The sequence below is a fragment of the Psammomys obesus genome, unplaced genomic scaffold (genome assembly GCF_907164565.1).
Source record: "Psammomys obesus unplaced genomic scaffold, mPsaObe1.curated_primary_1811, whole genome shotgun sequence".
NCBI classification, from domain to species: Eukaryota; Metazoa; Chordata; class Mammalia; order Rodentia; family Muridae; genus Psammomys; species Psammomys obesus.
The window spans coordinates 11,584,056-11,608,838 of NW_026596162.1; the positions used below are offsets into that span (position 1 = coordinate 11,584,056).

At 37.0% G+C, this 24,783-nt stretch overlaps 1 protein-coding gene across 2 annotated transcripts in view; it reads right to left on the minus strand.

The window, feature by feature from the left end:
* The window catches only part of Nup153 (nucleoporin 153), a 55,402-nt gene that overhangs the window by 24,158 nt on the left and 6,461 nt on the right, over positions 1–24,783 (minus strand). The window contains exons 2-11 of one of the 2 annotated variants that reach the window (XM_055595089.1): positions 20,015–20,240; positions 13,109–13,357; positions 12,368–12,507; positions 12,161–12,289; positions 6,519–6,635; positions 6,370–6,414; positions 6,218–6,271; positions 3,964–4,110; positions 950–996; positions 405–531 (exon numbers count right to left, since the gene is read on the minus strand). In XM_055595089.1, coding sequence (XP_055451064.1) covers positions 405–531; positions 950–996; positions 3,964–4,110; positions 6,218–6,271; positions 6,370–6,414; positions 6,519–6,635; positions 12,161–12,289; positions 12,368–12,507; positions 13,109–13,357; positions 20,015–20,240 — 1,281 coding nt within the window. The remainder of the gene's footprint in view (positions 1–404; positions 532–949; positions 997–3,963; positions 4,111–6,217; positions 6,272–6,369; positions 6,415–6,518; positions 6,636–12,160; positions 12,290–12,367; positions 12,508–13,108; positions 13,358–20,014; positions 20,241–24,783) is intronic. The other variant, XM_055595090.1, reaches the window with a different exon arrangement.

Sequence of the window (24,783 nt, forward strand, 5' to 3'; positions counted from 1 at the left end):
CACACACACACACACACACACACACACACACACACACACACACACACAGTGTGGACTAACCAGAAAGAGAGGAGAAGTCTAACAGAAGTGCATAGTGTTAATCATATATACATTTGAAAACCAAGAAAGAACTTAAGGTAGTGACCAGAGAATCAAATAATTTCAATGGGAATTAACACATTAAAAAAAAAAAAATGGTGGGTTTTGTTTGGGGTTTTTTTTAGACATTTATTTCACACAATTCATAAAGTCAAAGCTTCTAGGTCAGCTTTTGGACCCACACAGCCTAAAGGATGGTTTTAATGGTAGTTAATTTACTCCACGTGAAAATTATCACTCAAGCCCCATTCCTCAGGTCTCACTTCACCACCACCATTCCAAAGTTGTATAAAGTATGAGCTTACCTCCTCCTCTGGAGGTTTAGAAGCAACAAAGCGTGTTCTCTCTCTTCTCATCTTGCCGCCTCCATGACCTACTCCAGAAGATAAGCCATTGGCTGCAGGAGTACTAAAATTGGGGTATGAAAAGCCACTAGCAAATAAAAAGAAATTAGAACAACTGATATTATTATCTTGCCCCAGAAATTGTTAAACGAATATTCAAACACTAGATCAGCTATCAAGACAATAAATGTATGGCCAAACACACATCAATTCTTTTCTACATTTATTATGTGTCTGTGTGCACGCACACGTGAGTACATATCATCATAGCACGGAAAGCTAGTGGAGATTTATGGGACAGCTCCTGGGAGTCAGCTCGCTCCTTCTACTATGTGGGTTCCAGGTATTAAACACAGATGTGGTAGCAAGTACTTTGACCTGCTGAACCATCTCACTGTACCCCTAAATATTCTTTTAAATTTTCTTCTTCTTCAAGGTTATCATAAATATGAACATTACAAATTAAATATACAGAAATCCAGTTGCAACATATGAAATGCTATTACCTTTCTTGCTCTCTAGTTTGTCTTGAGATACTTTTTTCATTTACAGTCTGGAAAAAATAGTAAAATTATATTAATAGTTAATAAATATTAATTACATTTTTAAAATAATTACTTGTGGGAGTGGGGTGGTAATGAAATGCATGACTAAAACTCAGTATGTAGCTGAGACTAGACTTGAATACCAGATCCTGTTGCCTCCATCCACCAAGTGCTGGGATTATATTTTTTCTTGTATTTTTTCTTTGTTTGGTGCTGGAATTGACTCAGCCATAATACATACATAGAAGGCAAGTAATTCTACCACTGAAAGCTACATCCATAGCTCCAAATTCTATTAATAACATACTTTTCCCTATAAATTTTAATATTTGGAATTAGAAATTTGATTTTTTTTTAATGATGAGACCTGGACTACATAATTTAAACATTGTTTTTGAATGTTAACAAAGAGTTACAACTGTACTGGGCACTATTAAAATGAGCATATATACAAATGTCACTAATTATATATTTACCAAAACACTAGCACAAAGTTCACTGATCTTTGAGAGACAACTTCCCTTTTTGCCACACTAAATTTTACAAGGACAGAATCCAAAATGTGAAGGACTTCCACTGAAAAGAAGTAAGAATTCCTGTAGAAATGGCCAGTTACAGGAACAGAGAGCCGGAAATGTTCAAGAATGGAAATTACCTAGCAATATAAAAAATAAAGGGTTCACTACAGCTGGACGGCAGTGAAGCACCCCTTTAATTGCACAGAGGGAGGCGGTCTCTGAGTTCAAGGCCAGACTGGTCTACAAAGTGAGTCCAGGATAGCCACGGCTATACTGAAAAACTTTGTCTGGAAAAACTAGAAGAGGAAGAGATGGGGTATGGGCAGAGGAGTCCATTTGTAAGCACCAAAGCAAGCAACTGATAATGTATTTTAGATTTTTTCTGAAATTAGGGATTCAGTTGACGTAAACAGTTAAATACAGAAAAGAAAATTCTTCTCTATAGTAAAGGATCAACCAATACATGGAGAAAGAACAATGGAATTAAAAATCCATCGCAGTGTAATAAACAAACAGCTTCAGGAAAACATTCTCAATAATGCTAATAGGATCAAAAACAGGATAGGTTACACCTGAGCACTGAGAAGAGCTCATCCCCTCCTCCAGTGACTAACCAAAAATAACCAGAATCTAGGTCCATGTGAGACAATCTCACATTACATAGTAACTGATGATTTTTGCTTTTCAAAAATATTCCAGATTAATGGAGAGAAAGACATGACAAAAACTACAAGTCACAATCTTGGGACATCTCTTTTTTGTGACAACTTTTTGTGATATCTAAATAAAATCCACAGATCTGTGTTACACGAACATGCCTTCAAAGGAAGAGCTAATTTGGAGAATAAGCAGAGGAGAAGCAAATACAGTAGTAAAATACTGGTACTTTTTCTTACAAGCTGAGATGGATTTCTGTGGCTGATCACTAGCCTCACAAGCCTAAGGCCCTGGGCTTGACTAAACACAATAATATTGAAACCTTTTGATGTAGAAAACCTTAAGGTTCAAAAGAGAAATCTTAATATGGCAAAACATTAGTGACTAATGAACCAAGATAAGGTAGTACAAGGGTAATTGCTACATCAATCTACCAAATGTAAAATTCATCAAGAGACTGAGTTGTTTTATGAAATTGGAAATGAGTGTAAAATACAAACAGGAAAATGATACAGAAACTCATTTTAATTAAAGTGACACAAGATAATAAACCCAGAATGTAAGACATTTTATATGACAAATGGCCCTGACTCTTCAAATACAAACTTGCTTAGCAATTCTACTCCCAGGCAAAGACGTAAGAAAAATTAAAACTCACACCCATAAAAGTATACCTACATAAATGTCTACAGTGACACTATATACTAGTCAAAACCCAGGAAAAAGCTTAGTAATGGGTAAACAAAGTTCAATAAACCCATTTTATAAAATATTCTGTCTGTAAAAGCCGTAAAAAAATTCCTGTTACAATTACATATGACCCCTGAGAACACAGTAAGTTAATTAAAAACTTTAGAAGCACAATGGTGATGAAAATGTTCTCTAAAATTGAACATAGTAATGGCTCAATACCCTGTGGACATGTTAAATCACTGAAGGATAAACATCAAATAGTTAATTTTATGGCATGCAAAACATCTTAAAAAAACGTTTATGTGGTCTACGGAAAAATTATCAAAAGCAGTATCTGAACTTAATGTTTGGATCCTTGTTTAGGGAAGCAGATAGAAAAGATTTTTAATTATTTTGCTTTTAAGGTAAGTTAATACAGAAGAAATTACTTAGTAAAAACATAAAACATCTGAAACCCTTTAGAATTCAGCCACACAAATAAGACCCATAGATAAGTAAATCTAACAAAATTTAGGCAATGAGGGGCTGGAGAGATGGCTCAGAGGTTAAGAACACTGACTGCTCTTCCAAAGGTCCTAAGTTCAATTCCCAGCAACCATATGGTGGCTCACAACCATCTATAATGAGATCTGGTGTTCTCTTCTGGTGTGCAGGTGTACATGCTGGCAGGATATATGTATACATAATAAATAGATAAATTTAAAAAAAAATTTAGGCAATGAATATATAAAATTCAACCTATATAAATAGGACTCTTGTTAAGAGGTTGTTTTAAAGGCATACCAAGTCTAACTCTTCACTAGTTCAGGCATCATACATCATACTATTACTAGACTACGCCAGCAGAGACCCTCTATTTTATTTTATTTTATTTTTTCTTTATTCACTCCAGCCATTATTCAAAGTCTGGCTCAAGAAGAAAACAGACTGGTAAAAACAAATACACTGATATGGTGATGCACACCTAATAATCCAGCACTTGAAGGCAGAAGCAATAAAACTGACATGGACGTGAGGCCAGCCCAGTAATCTACTGAGTTCCAGACCAGTCATAGCTACATTAACAAGACACTGTTTTAAGGAAACAGAATAAACAAACAAACTCACACTGTTCTTTTTATCTATCCTTTGATTAGTCTTCCTTAAGTCACCAGATGGGGTCAAAGATGGTTTAAAATAGACAGTTCTATTTGTTGCTATGGAAACTGGCTTTGGGGTCATTAGTCTCTGAACAGGGGGATACTGAGAGTCCACCTTATAAGAAAACAGAAATCAAAAACAAACACTTTTATTCATCAGTGGCATATCTAAAAAGTATTCCAAAATAACTGTGACTTAGAGACCATTTCCTATAGAAATAAGCAAATGCAAATTAGAGGGGGAAAAAAACCAAAACATTTGTTATTAATATGCAAATATACATATATCTAATTCCAAACTATTTTGCAGACAAATAAACTGACATGTTACCTCAGATTCCATGGCTTTTCACACAAGAACATGTAGAGCCACACAACATGAAAGCACACAATATTCAAGACAACTAAACAATTGTTAACCTTAAACAAGATTAATTTTGAATATGGTTAAAACTTATTTTTTTTCCATCTTCCCAAACTACTGTTGATTTTTTCCATCAAGAATTAATATTTTTTTTTAACAAGGGTCAGAGAGATGATCAGTGGTTAAGTGCACTTCCTTCTCTACAGAGGACTGAACTCAGTACTCAGCACCTATGTGGCAGCTTACAATCATCTATCCTCTTCTGCCTCCAAGGGCAAAGGCATGCTACACACAAACACATGCAGAAAAACACACAAATAAAATCACTTATTAAACAGAATTTTGAAACTAGCTATAAAAAATTTTCCAATTCCTAAACACACAAATTATTCTACAAAGTGGTTTATCGTTATTTTGAAAACAAAGGCATTATAGCGGAGTCTAACTGATAAAAAGCATTATATGAAGACTTCCATAGAGATATAAGAACTGGTTTCAGGGTTACTTTAAGTACCCAGTGTTTTGCAAATAGTCCTTTGTTTCACTGAAATAAGTAAAAATCCTGTTGGTATGAGATTATAATAAAAGTCAAGGACATCCACTGTGTCCATAAACTGTCATGTGACGAACAGTTCATTCATTCAGCCACAAGTGTCAAAAATGCTGGTTTCCAAGGCAAAGCTTTCTGTAGAGCTCCTATACCTCTCTCCTTAACTCAATTCAATGAGGATGTCTGTCACATCTGACATACAAATAATACTGTACTGTGTCTTTGTAACTTCAAGCAACTCATTAACTTTTAAACTATATTCAACCATTTGTATCATTCTTTTGACAATTTATATTATGACACAATCTTAAATTTTTACTTTTCTAAATGAGATTCTGAGGAATGTGAGCATTTTAAACTAACACCATGACAGTGGCTCATAGTAGATTCTTCTCACCTAACTAAAAATATCTTAGTAAGCCTAGAAATTCAAACCTATTAAAGAAAAAAAAAAACTTTAATAACTATAATGATGTAACATCTCATTTTATCAAGTAATTCAGATAATCGTGATACTTTCAGAAATAACTTTTAGAAAGTTTAATGTTATAATAAATTCCTTTCTAAGTAAGGACCCAGGAATGTACTTTCCCTGGAGAACACAAATAACCATAAGCACACACAGGGGACATCTCACCCACACCACCATCAAGCACTAATCTCCCTCACCATAATCGGAAAAGCTAACTAGATCTACAGAAGCTGCACTAAAAGGTATCCAGACCTTTACACCGCATTATTAGCTCCAACATCCTCAGCTAGTATTTGAGCTGATGAAATATGTATAAAAAATAAGCACAGGCCAGATGGTGGTGGTGCGTGATTTTAATCCCAGCACTTGGAAGCAGAGGCAGGCACAGCTCTGAGTTCAAGGCCAGGCTGGTCTACAGACCTAGTTCCAGGACAGCCAGGACTACATAAAAAAAAACCTTGTCTTGAAAAGAAGAAAAACGAAGATCGAAACCCTATTTATGCACAAAATTTGACATGATAGATAAAAACAGCTATTTTAATGATGGTGTCAGTTTACTGCACTTCTAATGATTAAACATTTGAGACTGTTTCAGTCTTAGTTTTATTTACCTACAGTTAAGAGTAAGCCATAGACTAACATGAACATGATGGTAGAAAAACAATCAGAAAATACTGAAAGTGCTTCCTATGCTGCTCATCCCAAAGCTGCCAAAAAAAACAATAATACCCAAGGTAAAAATAGCTCCTTTTTCAAACATATTCCCTACTACCAATCTATGTACTTGCTAACTGTAAATATAACAAAGCTGTTAACAAAGATGCTACATAGCTTACCTTTTCTTTTTTGGCCTGAAAAGCTGTGCTATCTAACCCACTCCTATCAAGAGGCTGGAAAAAAAAAGAGAGAGAGAGAGAGAGAAACAGTGTTAGAGTAGGCAGGAAACTAAAAAACTATTATATCATATAAGATTTAAAAGTTAACGTACAGAATTCAGAGGAGAAGAAACAGCAGATGGAATTCTTTTCGCATCCTGTTAACATTACAATAACAAGAAATGTTAATAAAACTAAGACTTTTTCACTAAACTCCAATTCTGCTGCATTATTACATTTCACAATGATTTCAAACTTTTACCGCAAGAGGACTTGACATCTTCTCTAATGACTGCAATATCCGCCTCGCTGTTGAACTGGTCACTCCGTAAGACTGTGCACTGAGCTGCTTAGCTTTCATCTGTCTTCTAACTGGTGCCTGGAAAAATAAGTCTGTGTTACTTGTTGCAACATATAATCCAAGGTACATACTTCATGCAATGAAAAAAACGAACAAAATAGATATCCAAAAATAAAACAAGATTATGTAACAGTGGTTCATCTGAGAGGACACAGGCTATTGTAATTATTGAAATCTAATTCTCTGACGAATTTAATAATCAAAAGTGAAAAAACAAAAATACACTTGTCTTACAGTTTTACTGCTGTGAAGAAACACCATGACTATTGCAACTCTTACAAAGGAAAACATTTAATTGATTCTGGCTTTAGTCTATTGTAGTCCTGGCAGGAAGCATGACAGCGTGCAGACAGTCATGGTGCTGGAGAGGGAGAAGAGTTCCACATCCAGACTGGCAGGCAGCATCAAGTAAAAAAAAAAAAAGTGACACACTTCCTCCAATAAAGCCACACCTGTTCCAACAAGGCCACATTTCCTTATAGTGCCACCATAGAAGGCGTGCCTATGTGGCCATTTTTATTCAAACCACCACAGCACTGTTCTAAAGAAAAGTTTATCCATGTCCTCCATGATGGCAACAGGACAATCCAAAAAATTTCTAACAACATCTTGACCCACATACTCCTGATATTTAAATGAAAAGACAAATCAAAACATTTTAATATTAAATAACATTTAGTATTAGTATTAAATGCTTAATTAGAATTCGAAGAACTAGCAAGTAGAGTCTAATGTTACAGAAATTTACCACTTTTATAACTATGACTTTGTTTACCATAGCTAGTACAACAGAGATTTTCAAATAATGAAGACTATTTCTTGAAGAAAGACCTTTAGATCTGATGTGAAAGCTTTCTCCCTGAAAACCAGATTCCAAAGGAGGGATGCTACCAATCTAACTATGATGTCTATGAACCATAACTACCAGTATGGAATAGCCTTAAGGCTGTACTAATGGCATGCCTACCTTATAACCAACTGGACTTAAGGCCACTCAACAGTCAGAAATGCATTCCTCATACTGGAAACCTAGCCAACTACCCAAGACTAGTGAGTTCATGCATGGATCTTGAAGGAGAAACTATAACCACTAAGCCAGCATAATCCCTAACTCTAAACACCTATAGTCATACTCACAGATAAGCGTAGTTCCCATCACTCATTTAGGAAACTTCTCTTTGCAACAAACGGACACCATTACAGACAACTACAACTGATGAAAATGTAAAGCTGTGTAGCTGAGTCCCTACATCTACAAAAGAACTGTACCTCAGGCTCAGGGATTCTTGAAAAGAGGGGGTAGAAAAATTATAGAAGCCACACAAACAGGAAGTTTGCTCTGAGACTGTGTCTCCTCAAAATGTCAAGAGATGCTACACCCATTAAGTCTCACCAACGTGGCTAAGTATGGCCTGAACAATGATATCACCAAGACATTCTAATATGGAAGGAAGAAGGCTCACAAAGTTTCAATTGTAGACAAACTACAAGCAACTAAGGACTGCTGAGATCAGGAGAAATTGTCTTTCCTAAGGACGAGAACACTAACTGGTTGCACAATACCAAATGGTCATCCCTGAGAACATATACATATAAGAAACATACGCATACGCACACATGTAACAAGTAAAATAAAGAAGCAATGAATATGGAAACTATTAAGGGGAGTTGGAGTTGGGAGTAAATGGGAGGAGCTGCAGGGAAGAAATGGCACATTACATTAAAATCTCAAAAAATTATATACAGAGAGAAAAAATGAGCTTTTTAACAGTCTTAAAACCGAAGTTAGAGAAGAAAGTGTTGCCCTTAATATACAAAAACCTTAAAAATTTAAATAAAGCACCCTTTGTTCAAGGAAGCATTTACAGCAACTCAACCACATGGACAATACAAACCTGATATAGCTAGCATGATAACTAATATCATCTTCAAAATATAGCCTAATTTTCCTCACCTTCATTTTTTGAGACAGGATCTCTCTGTGTAGTCCTGGAACTCTCTGTAGACCAGTCTAGCCTAGAGAAAGTTCCGCCTGGCCCCCTCCTCCTCCCAAATTCTGGGATTAAAGGCAAGCACTACCAATGCTTTGCCAGCCTAATTATAAACAGCTTATATTTAAAAGTAGAACCATAATTAATTTAAGCAATGTTTTTCCATTATGTCAAATACTTCATTTTCAGAAAAGCTGTGATACTGTAATAAGTCTTAAGAACCTAGTGTCTGTTAACAACTGTGATTGAGGTTACAGACTTTGCTAAATCCAAAAAAAATTCAAATGTCCAATACCACAGTTCGTTCTCTCAATAAAGTCTAGCTTCACGGCTTGGATTCAGTAAATGAATAAAATTGAACCAAATTACAAAACTTTAGTTATTTCCTAGCTCTTACTTCTATGAAAGGCTGCATCCCCATGTCACTTGCAGGGCTTGTAGGTATAGTTCACAAGGTTGCCAACCAAGACACTCTGAATTTGATCCTTCAGCATGTTAAACCAAGCAACAACAAAACCATGAAAGCTCACCAAATTCAAGATTCTAAGGATACACAGTGTGTCTGACACCAAAAAGGATGCAATATCTTCAATGAAGGGGAAATGATAGCAGGGAACAGGGACAGTTTATGTGCTGCTGCAGACTTGTACACCTTTACTTCTACCATGCTTAACTTTTAAGTTTATCAAGTATAGTACAATCCAGTTTCCACTTTAGAATGATCCACCTGTATAATTCCCAACATCCAGTTAGCTTTTAGCTTTCCTACTTTTTTTTTTTTGGTGGGGGCAGGGTTTGAGTTATGGTTTCTCAGTATAGCCTTGGCTGTCCCGGACTTGCGTTATAGACCAGGCTGGCCCCAAACTCACATCAATCCGCCTGCCTCTGCCTCCCACAACACTGGGATTACAGATGTGTGCCACTGAGCCCAGCTTAGCCTTTCTACTTTTAACAAAAAAGATTTCAGGCAGGTGATTTATACTGAAGTATTTTGTGTCATGTGTTAGCTATAAAGTCTGAACTATCTTATCTGTTCAATAAGTCTAATTCATATTTGAAATAGGCCTTCCTACCTTCTGTTTAAGAAACATAGCTCATAACTCCATCAGAAAAATACTACCACAAAGCACAAAATACTTCTTTAGAAGTTGCTCAATTTCTAACTGCTAATATACAAGAGAAACTTCACAACTTACGTAAAGTTTATAAACTTCTAGCTTATGTCCTTGCTAAGCTTAGTTATGGTAGCTCTGGGAAAGAATGTAAGCATACTGTCCTTGACTAGAAATACTATTTTATTTCTTTTCCAGTATGTTTATTTGGCACATTTTCACACCACCTTCTCTACTGACTAGAAACTGTAACCTGAGGTTAGGCAGAGACAGGTGAGGTACCCATATTCTTTTCCTTATCTTAGGAGGGACATCATTCAGCCTTTCATCTGAAAGCCAAATGCTGCCTGAAGATGTATACAGATGTGCAATATCAGGTGAGATTATCTAGAAGATAAAAATTCTTATCAAGCATGAAGGATTTTTGTCAAATGTTTCATATGGCTTTTCTATCTCTTCTGAGAAAGGTAGATTACATTCATTTTCAAATACTGAGCAAATGTTGCATTCCTAACATAAAATCACTTGATTATAATATAGGATCTGGATTAACTTAACAATATATCTGATGAAAAGATGCCCACTATTAATGAGAAACGCTGGCCTGAGGTTTTCTTGCAACAACTCTGCTATTCTCATAAATATCTCTTTTCTTCTACTATATAAAACTTTAAAATTAGTATTCATTTCTTTCTTACATGTTTGGTAGAATTAACCATGTTCCTTGGCTAGGAGGTATTTCAACTGAATTAAATATACTGAATAAATAATTCTAGCTATTCTTGATGAATGTCAAGCCACAGGAAATACCTGGGCATAAATCTAACAAAACATATTCAAGGTCCACACACCTACAAAGCAGTAAAAAGAAATAAAAGAAATCTTAAAAGCATCCAAGTATACAGGGAGATACACATATTCTTGGATTGGAAGACTTCGTTTTGTCATATGACTTTTCCTCAATTTGATCTTTAAACTAAATATGATCACAATCAAAATCCACATAGCCACTGCTAAATCAACATTTTCGCAATTTTTATGGAATTCAAAGAACTAGAGAAAGCCAAGGGCTCTGCTGTACCTGAGGAGAATAAATGCCTAACATGTTCAATGCCCTCAGTTCAAGGACCAAAAGAAAATGGGAAAGCCAAAGCAAGCATTTAACAAATCAAATTAAGAGAATGTCATTACCATTTCAAAACTTATTCTACATCAAAAGCTATCAAAGTGGAAACACCAGTATAAGGACAAGACTATGGGATATGCAGAAAAGACATAAAATAGCCCCCATTCAATTAACACAATGAAGAAAGGACAGTCTTCAACAAATGGAACTTAAAATAAATGCTCACATGTAAAAAACAGATCAGTTTTGACACAAATCAACTTAAAATGAATGACAGATCTAAATTAAAGCTCAAAAAGCCGTAATATTTTTAGAAAACTACTGTAAGACTGGGTTATAAAAGGTACCAAAAACATAAAACCACAGAAGAAAAATAAAATATACTAACTAGCTATCACCTGTAAAACACACAGCATAAAAACATAACTAGAACACAAAAAAAAAACCCTCAAAATTCATCAAGAACCTAATTTTATAATGACCAAGATTTGTAAAATTAAAAAGAAAAAAATATAACACTTATAAAACATAAACACATAAAGACATTTAACATCATTAGTCATTGGGGACAAACCAATTTAGTTGAAATTACCAGTGTTCTTATTAGAATGGCTAAAACAAAAAGCCTAATAATTTGAAGCAATGACACAGGGCAAGTACAATTTCATTATTTAAGGTATCCAGCTGGTACTGACACCAGAAAACACCTGTCTTGTTTATTGTACACTTAACCATGTGATGAGCAATCTTAACTCCTGAATATAGAAGAGATGAAGATGTTAAAATTGAAAACCAGTATCCCTTCAATAATAAACTATAGCTTAATACCAGCAACAGAAAGAAACTAAGTCAGACTGGTGCGAATGAATCACATCAGCCCAATTCGAAAGGCTGTTATGACTAAATTCATTTAACATTATGAAAAAAAACCCTAAATACAGAGAAACAGGTATGTGGCTTCAGGGAAAGACTGAAAATATTGATGGTGGAAATATTCTGTTGTGATAAAAACATTTTCTTCAACATTTGGATAGCAGTAGTGATAACAGTTTTATTACAATTCATATATGCTAAAATTAAAGCAAATTTACTGTCCAATTTTTACCTCATTTTAAAAAATGAAATTGTCATACTTCTTAAAATACATAAATCTAATATTCAACATGTTCACAACTAAAATTTTCATACCCTAAATTTTTAAAAGCTTCCCAGTTCTATAAATCTGTAAGATTTATATAATTCAAGTCTTTTGGGTGTTACTGGCTAGTGTCTAGTAAGGGAAAGCTGACCAACAACCCTCCTACTCAAACCAACCTGGTAAGGTGTGTTTCGTACTTTATTCTGTCTCACGGCAGCCGCTGCCCCACCATACGTTGTTTTGCCAGGATAGAAAGGAGAGTCTCCAAGCTGACTTGTTTTAAGAACTGAAGAATTTCCAAGTGACTGCACAGAAACACAGTATAAATTAAAAGCAAAAATACTTAAGAATTTGTGACTATATCCAATATAGTTAGTACTCACGGTGGAAAGTGTCCCAAAGGCAGACAAGTTGAACGCTGGTTTTTTGGAGCTGGTGGCAGTATGCTGTGAGATTGAATGAGAACGTTCTGCTTCAGGGGACCACAAAGGTGGCAGGGAAGTATTCTTTGAAACAGCTATATCTAAAACAAAAATTTGTAAGTTGTAGTAATAATACCAATTTTAAGATCCAAAGGCTTAGATTTTTATAAAGAAAAATGAATTAAAACCCGGGTGGTGGTGGCACACGTCTTTAATCACAAATGAAAGACGTGGGAGGCAGAGGCAGGTGGATCTCTGTTGAGTTTGAGGCCAGCCTGGTCTACAGAATGAGCTCCAGGGACAGCAATTAAGAACATTTACTACTGCTGCAGAGGACCGACGTGACTTTAGTTCCCAGCAACTACCCACAACCACTCGGAATTCCAGTACCAGGAAATCTGATGGCTTCCTCTGGCCTCTTTGGGTACCTGCACACATATGGTATATAAAAGCTCTTGCAGGCAAACACATACAGGTGGAAAAAAAATCTTAAGCAAACAAAAAACCTAACTAGATGAAGGCACACTCCTTTAATCCTAGCACTTGACAGGCAGGTGCAGATATATGTCTATCACTTATCAGTATAAGGACGGCTTGGTCTACATAGCAAGTCCTAGGCCAGCCACAGTTACACACTGAGACCTTTTTTCAAAAGATTTACTCCTGCTGCCAAAACTACTTACTATCTAGCAACTTGATTACCTTTATCAGAAGCTCTTGAAGAAAACCCACTGGTAGTTGAGATGTTATCATCATCATGCTGAGAGGTAGAATCTTTAATTTCCTTTACAAGAGAAAATCCAGAACTGCCAATTGGGAATGCAGAGGATGTGGATGGCTGACAGTGCAACGCAGGGGATTCCAACATGGAGAAATTCAGATGACTCCGATGAAGAGAAGGCCTTGTTAATACATCTGGGTAATTTGAAGCAGTACTGGTCGTTGAAGGTTCTTAAAAGAATAGTTAAAATTAAAAATAAAACAAACAAACAAAAAAACAGTCTTTATCGCATTTGCACATTTAACACCAGCCTGGACTACAAAGCAATTAACACATTTTCTTAATAAGACAGACTTTTCATCACTCTGAACAATATGATATATGAGAGCTGAAATACAACTATTTTTTTTCCCCAGTTGGCTAAACCTATTCACAGCTTCTATATTTTCTTGGGTAGGGCTAACTTTTACAAAACAATGGCTAATCTTTACTACAGCTAGAATACAGCAATCAGGATACAGAAGTGAAATATTCAGCTTTACTGTTAAGGCTAGTTTTTATTATTTCCTAAAATAATTTAAGTAAGTTACCATTTTTCTCACAAATAAAATGTCATTTTCATGCCCAGTGATTTCAACAGGGTTCTTTCTCTCTCTTCTCTGTGACAAGAGACATTTCTGAATTTGCCCGACCTTTTTAAATACTATGCTTTTAAGAAGTCACCTCCATGAAATTATTCACCTCCCAACTTCACTTTATTATTCCTTTCCAGAATTTCTCAAACCAGCTTCCAGAGTACCTTCAAGAACTATGGAATCATGTTTCAAGTTCCAAAAGAAGGATTCCTCTTAGAATGGAGTTAACTAAGACCAAACTAGCATTAATGGCTCAGAGGTTAAGAGCACTGATTGCTCTTGCAGAGGTCCTGAGCTCAATTCCCAGCAACCACGTGGTGGCTCACACCATCTATAATGAGATCTAGTGCCCTCTTGTATGCAGGCAGAACACTGTATACATAATAAGTAAATCTTTAAGAAGCAAAAACAAACAAACAAAAAACATGTACAGAACTAGATGAAGCACATGAATGACTATTTTCAAACCATGGAAAACACAAGAAAAATCAAGTTGGGGATGGGGTTTCTGTTGGTAAAGCGCTTATCTAGCATCCAAAATTACTCAATCTCCAGCACTGTACAAGATGAGTGTAGTGACAAATACCTTTAATTCCTGCACTCAGGCAGTTAAGAATTCCAGGTCAACTTTGCTCTATAAGATCAGCCTGGAATACCTGAGACCCAGCACTGATGTTCTAGTTAGAACAATATGTCAGGTGCTAAAGGAGAAGGATTGAGAAGGGTCTATTCAACGGAAGCGTTTAGCTTTGTAAGATGAAAAAAGTTCCAAGACAGTGTCTCCAAATAAGGCCTATATTCTTAAATAAAATGAACTACACATTTCAAACTGATACTCAGTTTTAAACTTTGCCACAATTCAAACAAATCTTTCTTTAAAAAATAAGTATGCCAAGAATTGCAATGAGTGGAAAACCTTGGGGGGAGGAAGGGGTTGTTTCTTCAAGTTTTCATTTTTTTTGTTTGTTTTTAAATCTAATAGAGGGCTGTGCTCATTGTGAAGAACTTGCCTCTAGCATGCAAGAAAAGCTCTAGGTTCAATCCCCAGCATCACATAGACACAAAACAAGCTGGAAGAATATCTACATTGACTTAAACATAATTTGTTACAAAACATATTAAAAAAATATATTAGCTAAAATTTACAAATCTACCCGTACTGGCATTTAAACCACATAAAAACTTGTCTGGCATAATCAATATCCAGGACAACATAAAATAACTAAAAACTGCCAGGTCCAGTGATGGCACGCAGCAGTCAGAAGGAAGAGGCCAGGCAGATTTCTGAGTTCGAGGCCAATCTGGTCAATAAAGCAAGTTCCAGGACAGCCAGGGATAAATAGAAAAACCCTATCTCAAAAACCAAAAACAAGAGTAGTGGTGGTGGTGGCGCAGCAACAACAGTAATAAAATCTAAATATTAAACAGGACAGGATGCAGCCAAGTGATGCATACACAAGGCTCTGGATTCAGTTACCAGGAAAGCCAAAGCACAAACAAAAGAAATTATTATAAATATTTCAACTTCTCTACAATCTACATTGTATATCATATATACATCTTGGGGAGGGGGTTGTTTTTCTGAGACATGGTTTCTCTGTGTAGCCTTGGCTATCTTGGACTCTCTTTGTAGACCAAGCTGGCCTCAAACACACAGTGATCGGCCTGCCTCTGCTGCCTCTGCTGCGATTAAAGGTATGTGTCACCATACCAAGTTAGTCCACATTTATTTTATTATACCCATGTGTGTTTGTTTACATGTACATGTGGAAGCCAGAAGGAAACATTTAGTAGTCCTCTCCTCCCACCACTGTCTCCTTTGGATTAAACTCTAGTTGTCAGGCTTGGTAGGCAAGTGCCTTAATCCATTGAATCATCTCACCTGCCCTGAAATGGATCTTAGGATAGAACTACTACCAATTCCAGCAGATAGTGCTTTTTACTCATTCCATTCTCTGATCCTTGTATCAATTTACCCTATAGGTAAAAGCAAAAGGACCATTTCTAGCATGAGCAGACATCTATTAAATCTAGTTTTTGCTGCTTACAAATGGCTACTTCCCCTCCACACCAGACTAGACAAAAAGCACAGAATGGGACAACCCTGTGATTTACAGATTCACATCAGCCAATGATGTGTTTTAAGACAACTAAAGGTCATGAGAGTATAAATCAGGCAGTTGTACAGAAGTACAATTCACTGCTGACTCATTTACTTAGGTATGTCACTATGGGGCCCTTCATGGCCTGAATTGTCACTGACATGTACATTATTGACGTTTTCCTTGTTGGTCTATTCTACTAACCTAGTGGATAAAATCTTACCAATATTAAAAGCTAATACTGGGGATGGCGAGACGGCTCAGAGGTAAAGAGCACTGGCTGTTCTTCCAAAGGTCCTGAGTTCAATTCCCAGCAACCACATGGTGGCTCATAACCACCTATACTGGGATCTGATGCCCTCTTCTGGCCTGCTGGCACACATGTAGGCAGAATACTGTATAAACAATGAATAAATAAAAAATTAAATTAAAAAAAAAAGCTAATACTTGGTAAATGGCTCAAGTGGTAACTGTGCTCACTGTATAAACCTGAAAATCTGAGTTCAGATCCCTGGTACCCACATAAAAAGCTGAGTATAAACCCACCACCAGGGAGGCAAGAGACAAGAGGATCCATTCCTAGAGTTTGCTAACCGAAAGTGAAGAGCAACTAAGAAAGACACACAACACTGACTTCTGACCTGCACAGGCACAGGCATAGACACGGATAGGTACACACTCATACAACACATATACAAGTCAACACAGAAAGTACACAGAAAGGCAGAATACTATAAGGAAGAAACATGAAATGGCCAAAATTCTGTTGTTGCTGAGCTACTTGACTGTTCAATACTCTCCAGCCCTGTTTTTACTATTAATATAAAAGTTATTTGTAAAACTTCATGTTTATACACAACATTCAGGACTGTTACATCTTAGCTATTTTTAGCTTCCTGCACTTTGACGTTAATTGAACAGTAAGTTTATCAAAGATTGGTTTTTGTTTTGTTTCGTTTTTTAAGATGGGATTTATTTGTGTAGCCTTGACTGTCCTGGAAAGGCTTTGCAGACCAGGCTGGCCTCGAATTCAGTGATCCACCTGCCTCTGCCTCCCTGAGCACTGGGGTTAACAAGCTTGCACCACTGTGCTCATGTAAGATTATTTTGAGAACACACTTTACATTTAAATGTCTCACAGAATAAATGCAAACTGATTTTCTTTTTACTCTATGTAGTAAGGTCTATTATATTAACCTTTGTAGATAGTTATCAGTGGTACCTGACTCCGCACACACTGTGACTACAGAATCAATTAAATAAAAAAATATCTAGAGGCATGGCAAAGAAGACTGTAAGAACTATCTGGGACTGACAAGGTTTAAGATGGGAGCAAGATCAAATCTAAAAAGTGAAGGAGAGGAAACAATGCTGCTGAGTTTTGAAATAGGAATAAAGGCTTTTGACTTGCTTCTACATGGCTAGAGATTCAGCTCAATGTTAGAATGCTTGCTAGCAAGTACAAAGGCCTAGGTTCTGTCTTAGAGTAGTGGCCTGAAACCTGATCTCAGTGAAAACATGAACATTCTTGAGGTTTTCCTTATTAAACTAATCCACTAACACAGTGTACAAAAATCTTAGCAACACCAAGAGGCAACATTAAGTACATTGTAGCATCTTCTAGGTTTTATCCCATATTTGCAATTGAAATTTGCAAAGATATACATGACTCGCATGTAGCAATCTCCTAAGAAATTTAGTTATTTAATGAATAAAATCTAACTTCTAATTAATTCCATTGTGTTCATGAAAAGATGCACATAATTTAAGTAACTCAGGTTACTAAATCCTTACTAGCATGATCATCAAACTGGGAAAGGGGCTTCTGCTACTATGGGCACAGCAGCACTCACCAAAGATCTTATCCAAAAAAGAATGCCTGGCGAGTGTGGCTCATGCCTTTAATCCCAGCGCTTGGTGGCGGGGAGAAGGGGTAGTAAGAGACAGGCAGATGTCCGTGAGGCCAGCCTGGTCTACAAAGAGAGTTCCAGGGCTGTTACACGGGGAGAAAAAAAGCTCGTCTCCAAAAACAAAAACAAGAAAAAAAACTGAGAAAGCCCCCATTTGGATGGCCGAAAAGAAAGTGCAAAGGAAGAGCTCTCCTTAGAGATCTATCAGATAAAGCCACAATGGTGTTGCTGGTTAACATTTGAAAAACAATTATGAAAAGTACAGATATCAAAATTCAAGTTATCCTAATTAAAAAAATAAAAACTTCAAAAACTATACCCAACTGAATACTACTAACTTCCCTGGTTTATGTCAACTTGACACAAAAGCTGGAGTCATTTGACAAGAGGGAACCTCAACTAAGAAAACAACCACCAGAGCAGCCTATGGACAATCTTATGGTGCATTCCCCACCCCACCCCCGGCCAGGGAGGGGGGTCTGGGGAGGGATGACAACAGGGTTCTCTTTGAACACAAGAGATTCACCTGCTTCTGCTCCCACAGTGCTCAGATTAAAAGCATGTACCACCATGCTCACCCAGCTGGTGCATTTGCCCGATTGATGGCATGGAGAGACCTGTTCACTATGGGCAGTGTCACCCTTGAAAATGGTGGTCCTAGTACAGTAAGAAAGCAGGCTAAGCAAGCAAGGGGCGCACACCAGGAAACAGTATTCCTCTATGAACTCAGCCTCCAGGTTCCTGCTTTCACTTCCCTGGATAATACAAACTATAAGATGAAATGAACTCTTTTCCTCCAACTTGATTTTGGGTACAGTCTTTATCACAGCAATGGAAACCCTAACTGTAACACTAAAAGCACTAGATGTACAATTTTCTTCTAAGTAGCCAGTCTTTCAAGCCCATTTCACTCTTTATCTTTATAGGCCAACTAGATATGAATGTGTTACTAACTACATTAACAAGTCATGTATATCAGTTATTTATTTTAAAAAATCAATTTGCCAAAACATAGTAAAAATAAAACCATATTAAAATGTAGGTCAGTGACCAGACATGGTGGTGCATGCCTGTAATTCCAGCACTCAGGAAGATTACTGGGAGTTTGAGGCCAGAGTGGTCTATAAAGCAAGTCCAGGAGAGCCAAGGCTACACAGAAAATTCTGTCTAGGAAAGCCAAAATTAGTTCAGCGGTAGGGTGCAGTCAGAGTTTTGTTTTTTGTAAAAACACAGAAATGTTATGGGACTATGCTTTTATTTAAATCCCAGGTGTGGGATATGGGCTGCTTCAGATTGTCCACAGCAGCTGGCTATGCTGTCTCATGCTCTGGCAGGGGCAAGATTTTACCAGCAGAGGCTAATTTACATTTGGAATTCTGGGAACTCTTCAGAGGGTATATAATGAATGCCAGATGGAAGGTGTGCTTGTTGTTTGTTGGTTGGACACATCCTGACTATGAAGATCAACTCTGCCCCAAGGAACTCCAAAACCCTCATCAGCAGAAAGTAGTCTAATGACATCAACATCATCTTTCCCCTTTAACCTTTTTCTCCTAGTGTTGGGGATTGGAAGGACAGGGGAAGTATAGGGAGGTAGGAAAAAAGAACCCAATAAAGTAGCCAAAAAGTCTGGCTACAGTAGGGCCTTTTGTATAATCAAAAAAAAAAAAGTCATCTGGGCACATGCCTTTAATCCCTGCACTTGGGAGGTAGAGGCCAGCCTGGTCTACAGAGTGAGTTACAGGACAGCCAAGCCTACACAGAGAAACCTTGTCTCAAAAAGGTTTATATACATACACACACTGTTTTGACAAAAGCCACACATCTAATATTGAGGTTATATACCTTCAACCTATAAGTCTGATCATCAATGATTGTAATTTTCACTAACTTATCACCCTTCCTTAATAAACAAAAAGACTGATACAGGTTGGCAAGATGAAGACTGCTATTCAAGCGTATGACTTGAGTTCAATGCCTGGGAACACTTGTAAAACAGAATCCACCAGACAGTTATCCTTTGATTTCCACACAAAACACTGTGGCATGCTAGATCGTGTGCACATATAAAGTAATTTTTCAAAGGACTTCTAAATAAACCACTCATTGACCCTTATTCCATATGTTCCATACAGGATTTATACATGACTTAATTAGATGCTACCATAGCCAGGTAACAAAGATATTTAAAATTAGGCATGAAAGTCTAGTTTGCAATCAAATACCCACACTCGACTTACCTTCTGTGTTACTGCCTGCTGGCTCAGGGGTGATTCTCCCATCATCAATGTTTGTGTTCTCTTCATCAGCATAAAGCCCCCTCTCATCTTCTCTGTTTTCCGGCCAGTGTGGAACTTCATCTGCATCTGCTGAACAGCTACAGGCATTTTCGCTCTTGTTGAAGTATCTTTGTAGCCACCCTGGTACAATATTCTTAACAGATTCTGTAACCCTGCTAAGAATGCCCTGTTAGAGAAAACATACGTTAAGACCACTGTACAAAATTTCTTTGCAAGTTAAGTACTTACAGAAAGTCATGCCAAGCAAAAGATCAGTGTTTCTACAAAATTTACTAATACTCAGTTTATAATGTTATGACATAACACTGTTTTTAATGAACCATAAACTAACCAAGATCTAGATTTAGTAATAGACAGTAAACGTTTTCATCCTTCTATCCTTCTGTATCTTAGAACATTAAAAGACACAATATAAAACATTTCAACAATTAAGTTGAACCGGGCATGGTGGCGCACACCTGTGATCCCAGCACGTGGGAGACAGAGGCAAGTCGTTCACTGTGAGTTCAAGGCTGGTCTACAAAGTGAGTCCAGGAGAGCCAAGGCTACTCAGAGAAACTCTGTCTCAAGAAACAAAACAAAACCAAAAAATAAAAAATAAATAAAGACAATCTGTGTCACATTCTTTAAGAAAGACAAAACAACTAGGAATATATGTCAGCTGGTGCAGTGCTTGCCTCTCATGCTGTAGGCCCTAGGTTTAGACTCCTCAGCACTACAAAAGTTACAAAATAGTAACAAATAGAGTAAGGAAAATCCCTTGTAAAATAGGGAATAAGATAACTAATCCAACATAATTCAAACTCCAGAAATAACCTAAGATCTCTTTTATGGTGGTAAAAATTTTTATATTATGAAATATTTTCTTTAAAAATCTGAGAAACTAGCTTTATCCTGGTGACTTCTAAAGGAAAAAAGTAACAAGGTGTAATGCTGCTGACATTCACTGCAGCTGCAATAGAATCTAGACACTTTTTTTTTCTAAGCAATTTCCACGTACTAGTCAATTTAAAACTCAAAATCACTATGTTGTGACAATAAAGCAGGTAATGAATGAAGAGTCGGGGACACAGCTCCGTGCGTCATACAATATTTGCCAATAAGGGAAAGACTCTGGGCTCAATCTCCATATGAAAACCAAGGCATGAATGAAGAGACAATGCAGTGCCATTAAATAGCATGCACAAGATACAAGCATGACTGTGTATGTACTCAGAACAAACCAACAGCACTAGTCATGGCATCCTGGGACCTATGGCAGAACTTCAATACCACCCTCCCTTTCTTTGCTTTACTCTTAAGAACACCCCTTCGTACTACTGCCCATTGGAATAACCCAGTTCCATAAGAAACCAAGACATGGATAAAGAGAAACAATGCAATGCCATTAAGTAGCATGCACAAGTTACAAGCATGACTGTTTGTACTCAGAACAGAGTAATGGCATGAGCCATGGCATCCTGGGACCTATAGCAGAACTTGAAGAGCAACCACCCTCTTCCTTGATTTACGCTAAGAACATCCCTCTACCACTGCCCATTAAAATGACTATGAAAGTCAAATGAAATCACATGGAAGCACTTTCAAGGTATCAAAGAAACGTGCTGACACTTTTACTAATAAGGAAAAAAGCTATCATAATAAGCAAGATGGAATAAGGTACTCAATTTCAGGCATAAATTTCATTCATAAAGCAGCATTAATTAGGTTTAATCACAGGAATGAAAAGGGAGCTTAACGGATACAAAAAGAAATTAAGTCAAAGCATAATATGTAATTCTACTTTGGAAGCAAATACAAAACAATTTGGCTTTGAAAATTCTGTTAAGAGAAAAGATAAAAAATCTTTCTGAAGGTTTTTGAATACTAATAGTAATTACTTTGTTATTTGGAAAGAAATAAATAACAGTAAGTGTTAACATAAAATGTGCTTTCCAAACAAAAATACAGATCTACGTGGTAAACTATAAAGCACATTAAAGCCAATGGCTCTAAAATATTCATTCTAAAGAACACAAAATCGTTGTTTCCCTTTTTTTAATCCTAAAACATAGTATCAATTACTTTAGAGGTTAGTGATATGAACCCAAACCTAATGTTTCTAAAGCACACGAACAATAAGTTATTCACCTCCTCCTTTTGCAAAAGACTTGAAAGTACTTTCAAGATACACTACACTTACTTGGCATGGTGGTACATGCCTTTAATCCCAGCACCTGCTAGGCAGAGGCAGGCAGATCTTCATAGTTCAAGGCCAGACTGGTCTACAAATCTAGTACAAGACAGCCAGGGATATTACACAGAGGAACCCTGTCTTGAAAAACAAAAACAAAAACAGAGGAAAGAAGAAAGGAAGGGAAGGAAGGAGATAAACTATATTTTAAAAAGAAATACAGGACCTAAAAGCTGAGGCTAGTGGATTTCTGTGAGCTCCAGGGCAGGCAGAGCTTTAAAAAAAAAAAAAAAGACAAAGAAAAGAAGACTAGAAAGAAGAGGAGGAGGAGAAAAAGGCACTAGTGACACTTGTAGGTTGGCTAAAGCACTATAACAAGAATGTGGGATGAAGTTCCTTTAGCTACTTGGAATATCAAAACAATTATAGAACATCTTAGAAACAGCATTATATCTATCCAAGTCACATACAGCAGCATTAAGGACCCTGAAGATCAGAAAACTGAAAGTCAGCCAGGCAACACCTTTAATCCCAGCACTGGGGAGGCAGAGGCAGGCAGATCTGTGAGTTTGAGGCCAACTTTGACCTACAGTGTAAGATCCAGAACAGCCAAGGCTACACCAAGAATAGAGATCAGGAATTAGATTCTAGCCTAGACTCTATGAGCTCTCCAAGAGTGGGAGAAGGGTGGAAGGAAAAGGGGGGGGGGAGGTCTTATGGATGAAGATTCCATGCCAAAAAGAATTCTTCGGGTCTTCATAGAAATGGACCAAACTTAAGGGAAGAATGCTTTACAAGCTAAACATGGTGGTGCACACCTGTAACCCTAGCATCAAGATGGAAGAGGAAGGGCAACAGTTGGGGGACAGGAAAGGCTACAGTGTGAGGATGCTCTAGAAGTTTAAAAAAGAAAAACTTTAAAATTTCAAAACAAAGGGAACACAAAAGAAAGGGCTCATGTAAATTCTTAAATCCTACTTTACACCAAATCAACACTAGACAAGAATGAATGTTCTCCTTCAGAACGACTCTGAAACTTCCATCGTAGGACACTTCTATGTATGGAAAGAGTGGTGGCCTCCAAGAGCACCACACATGTGCATAGACATACATACATCAGGAAAGAGGCCAGTCTAAGCTTCCTAAGACCCTCAAGAAGGGAGCTAGGAGGGCTGAGTTGGCTCAGTGGTTAGGAGCAGTGGTCCAAAGGATCCGGGTTTAATTCCCAGCACCCACATGGCCACTGATAACTTAACTGCCTCCAGTTCCAGGGGATCTGACACTATCACATACATACCAGCAGGCTGAATAACAATGTACATACAATAAAAATAAATCATTAAAAAAGAGGAAGAGGAGGAGGGGGGCTAGGAGAGAGGACACTTCTCATATTCTCACTGAAAGTTTCCCTAGAAAAAAGGATACAATGTGAGAATGCTTTAAAGTTTAATTCAGGAAAAAAAAAAAAAACCCTCAGTATACATATAATAAAAGACATGAAAACCCATCTTTTTGAAGGGTAAACAGAACCATCCTCTATAGTGACAACAAAGCCAACTAAAAAAAAAAAAAAAAAAAAAAAAAAAAAAAAAGCCCCTCCCATGCAAACCATTGATGCACTAAAGATAGCACTGTGATTTTATCTATGGCCCTGCTCCTGCAAGGTCTACACTAAGCATTAAAAACAATGAAGTTAAGTTAAAAATGAGAGAAGAAAATTCTCAAATTTAAACTACATAAACCCACTAGATTTTCTTGCCTCACAAACTAGCTTCATTTGGCAAAAGATAATAAAATAATTAAATGTCCAATACCAAATACAAATCACAGCACTGGTGAGCACAGTGTTTCAAATTAAATTTAACCCTAGTTCATAAGAGAAGTGGAGGGAGGGGAGAACTATTTATTCTAAATTCCCTTAGCCTTCATTGATAATTACAAACTTTTTTTTTTTTCTTCACCAAAAGACAACTTCCCAATTTGGCCAACTTCTTCGTGCTGTGCATTTTCCTTTCTTCACAAACAAAACTCTTCTCCATGTCAGTATTGTCTTTCTCTACTCCACTCTACTTAAGTTCACTCAACTCCCTTCACATTATCCTTATTAAATAGCCTTCAATTCTACAATCTTTCACAAGTAACTTCACTGGCTCTCTGACTACAAACTAAGTCCAGCCACCAGTTTTATGTCTACCAGGGTGGTAAAGTGATGTTTCTATGCACTATGTAAAGATTATCCTTGTATTATTCAATGCTTATTACTTTGTTTTTCCTGTTATCATAAAGCATCTCCGGTCTTAGTATTTTGTAAACACTGCTCTCCATGACCTTCTGATTGGTCAAATAAAGAGCTGAGCTGGAGAATTAAGGAGGGACTTCTTGGAAAGGGGGAGGTCTCAGATGGGGACTTAAGAGAGGGAGTTGCCCATCAGGACACAGATGAAGCAAGTGTCAGAACTAGACTAAGATGACAGGTAAAAGGCCACATGGCAGGACAAAGGCCAGGCCAGTGCTTTCGGGTTAGAAAGGCTGAGTA